Source organism: Lactuca saligna, chromosome 5, assembly GCF_052625555.1.
Source record: "Lactuca saligna cultivar CGN05327 chromosome 5, ASM5262555v1, whole genome shotgun sequence".
NCBI classification, from domain to species: Eukaryota; Viridiplantae; Streptophyta; class Magnoliopsida; order Asterales; family Asteraceae; genus Lactuca; species Lactuca saligna.
Genome location: NC_136421.1, coordinates 219,522,998 through 219,526,107, shown reverse-complemented (window position 1 = coordinate 219,526,107; position 3,110 = coordinate 219,522,998). Strand labels below are relative to the sequence as shown.

The following is a 3,110-nucleotide window of genomic DNA, read 5'->3' as shown; positions in this document are numbered from 1 at the left end:
ATGATCTTTTTTTATTTTTATATATTTTTATTTGCATGCATAATCCATAAACATATAAAATCAATAATTTGATATCCACAAAGTTTAAACATTGAAAAACATTAAAGAAACCGCAAACGGCCCGTTGTTTTGACGTTCGATACTTGTATCAAACTATCCGAACCCTATTAAAACGGGTCAATCCGGTTTTAACCGGTTCGACATAAGCGGTCGAACCGCGGTTTAGGGGAAACCCGGCCGGTTCGATCCGGTTCGTATTTTTACAAAAAACCGGTCTCAATTGACCCGCCTTTTACACCGGGTCACGGTCCAACCGGTTCAACCGACCGGATCGACCCGGGTTTTAAAACATTGGTTAGTATATGTCTAGGATAAAAGCATAGAAGTGCTATGTCTAAAATTAAATATGGGTAGTCAACAACCAATAGGCTTAATACTAAAGAAATTAGGCATGATTATTTGCATTTTTAAAGGAAGAACCAATTAGCATGATGCCATGATTCATGTCTTTGAGACAATTTAATTATTCGTTTCAACCTTGAGTTCTTATCCCTCTTATAGAAGCAACCCAAAAGTGAGAATCCGATTCAATTGTAGATATAGTTAGATTTTTTTGCTCGCCTTTCTTCTTCCTTAAAGCCGCCTCCGACTCCGTCGAGCACCTCACTCACGATTCACGTCCCTCCGGTAAGTTTAGTCTTCGCGTACATAAGCTCAGCGGCTTAATCCAACTTATTCGTTGTCAGCCATTAATTCCGTTAAGATTTCAATAGACTTGTTTGATTTTTTGCTGAATTGCAGATTTGCAGTTGCTTCCGATTTCCAATCAATGGCATCTCAACCCGACTCGTCTCTGCAAGCCATCCGTTATCACCGTGGCTCACTTCAGCTACTTGATCAGGTCCCCTTTCTCCTTCACACGCTTCGTTTACGATTCACTTCACTTCATCTAATTGTAATTGTTGTTTTGAGCAGAGAAAACTTCCTCTTGATACGATCTATTTGGAGATTCAAGATGCTGCTGAAGGCTGGTAAGTTATAAACACCTAAAACATCGTTTACTAGGGTTACCTCTGTTAGTTTCATCATCCATTTGTGTACATTCAGGGAAGCAATCAGAGAGATGGTGGTTCGTGGTGCACCTGCAATCGCCATAGCTGCAGCACTTTCACTGGCGGTAGAAGCATCTAAACTGGAAGGATTTAGTGGTACACCAAATGACGCAGCATCGTTTCTCAAAACGAAATTGGAATACCTTGTCTCAAGGTAAACTAAACCACCAACACTATAAAATGTTTCCTTAAAACTTTTTCCTGATTTATTGTGTACTATTTCTCAGTCGTCCAACAGCTGTGAATCTTTCAGATGCTGCAACTAAACTTACAGAGATTGTTACGAACGCTGCAGCAACTGCTACAGATACTAACCAAGTGTTCCTTGTAATTATTCCTCTCCCCTTCTAATTCATATCATGTATTCATATTCGATCTAGTTACCTTCTGTTCCTTGCTTTTTCAGGCTTACATCGAAGCTGCTGAAGTAATGTTGGAAGACGATGTTGCATCCAATAAATCAATCGGGTCTTATGGATCTTCTTTCATTCAAAATCAACAAAAGGAATCTAAGAAATTGTCTGTTTTGACACATTGTAATACTGGCAGGCTAGTCATCTCCCTCTCTACATGACAAACTCTCCATCTTGAGCTACATGTTCTTATGATTTCTTCTTTATTGTTTCATTTCAATAGTCTTGCAACAGCTGGATTTGGAACTGCTCTTGGAGTAATCCGTGCACTACATGCTGATGGAGTACTAGAAAGAGCTTATTGCACAGAAACCCGTCCATTTAACCAAGTAAACAATCTTCATTATCACATGGAAATATGAAATAGTTCTTTACTTGTGTGTGCACCCCAGGTGTTCGATGAAATGTCTGACTCAATCAATACTATTTTTGTTCATTTGTGAAAGTGTAGGGATCAAGATTGACAGCTTATGAATTAGTTCATGACAAAATACCCGCGTCTCTTATAGCAGATTCTGCAGCTGCTGCTTTAATGAAAACTAGATCTATCCATGCTGTCATTGTTGGAGCTGATCGAGTTGCTGCTAATGGTATGTTATTACTATTTTACCCTCAAATCCTTTGTTATTTTAATCTAAAAAAAAATTTGATTTCAGGTGACACTGCTAACAAGATTGGAACATACAGCCTGGCGTTATCTGCTAAACATCATGGTGTTCAATTTTACGTTGCAGCCCCCTTGACTTCCGTTGACTTGTCATTATCTTCCGGAAATGAAATTGTCATAGAAGAAAGGTCGCCAAAGGAGTTACTTAACACCCGTGGTGGTATGGGAGAGCAAGTTGCAGCTTCTGGGATTTGTGTTTGGAATCCAGCTTTTGATGTTACACCAGCTAATTTAATATCTGGTATTATAACTGAAAAGGTATTCTTCAATCATCAATACAAAAGGCATTAATTTATGTTATGGATATATTGTAATGGATGTTTATGTTTTAATCTTTGTAGGGTGTTATTACAAAGAGTGGGAATGATTTTTTTGACATTAAAGGTTTTGTACACAAGAGTATGAGCAACTAATGTGTAATGATAGTTCTTGGGTTTTTAGGTTACTATTGTTATGAGTTTGTAATGTATTTTTGTGTTTTTGAATAAATCACAAAAAGCTCTAAATAAATAGGCTTCTCTGTCAACATTTTGCGATTAAAAACTATAAATTTGGACAAAAATGGAAGATGGTTACGATGTGATTTTTGTTGGTAGTAGTGAATGGATCATGGATGAGTGAGTTGTTTATAATCTCATTGTCTATACAATTCTGAAAACAACCTTCTTAAATTTTAAATACATTTTCCACAAACAATAAACATAATGCTAAAAAACTTTCATCTCTTGTGATAGCTTCATCTTTCTTTCAATTCATTACCTAAAAAAATGTTCCAACAAACATTATAATTAGTACATAATAGAGATGGAAATAGCAACATACTCACCCTTTCGAAATAATAAATTATAAAACCTGCTTTGGTTTCGACCATTATAAAATCACAAGTCATGTCTAATCCTTCATCACGCCTACACAAAA

At 36.8% G+C, this 3,110-nt stretch overlaps 1 protein-coding gene across 1 annotated transcript; it reads left to right on the top strand.

Moving 5' to 3' along the window:
* The first annotated feature begins 547 nt into the window (after positions 1-547).
* LOC145044977 (NagB/RpiA/CoA transferase-like superfamily protein) lies at positions 548-2,775 on the top strand. The gene is made up of 10 exons (XM_078993338.1): positions 548-687; positions 802-901; positions 976-1,031; positions 1,108-1,266; positions 1,340-1,439; positions 1,519-1,661; positions 1,749-1,854; positions 1,977-2,115; positions 2,182-2,450; positions 2,534-2,775. Exons 2-10 carry the CDS (start codon positions 830-832, stop codon positions 2,603-2,605), a joined length of 1,116 nt encoding a protein of 371 aa, XP_078849464.1. The 5' UTR covers positions 548-687; positions 802-829; the 3' UTR covers positions 2,606-2,775.
* The last annotated feature ends 335 nt before the right edge of the window (positions 2,776-3,110 follow it).

Coding starts and splice junctions, on each gene's coding strand:
- LOC145044977 (XM_078993338.1), top strand. CDS start 830: ATGGCATCTCAACCCGACTCGTCTCTGCAAGCCATCCGTTATCACCGT. Junction 1,032..1,107: donor CAAGATGCTGCTGAAGGCTG/GTAAGTTATAAA, acceptor GTGTACATTCAG/GGAAGCAATCAGAGAGATGG. Junction 1,440..1,518: donor ATACTAACCAAGTGTTCCTT/GTAATTATTCCT, acceptor TTGCTTTTTCAG/GCTTACATCGAAGCTGCTGA.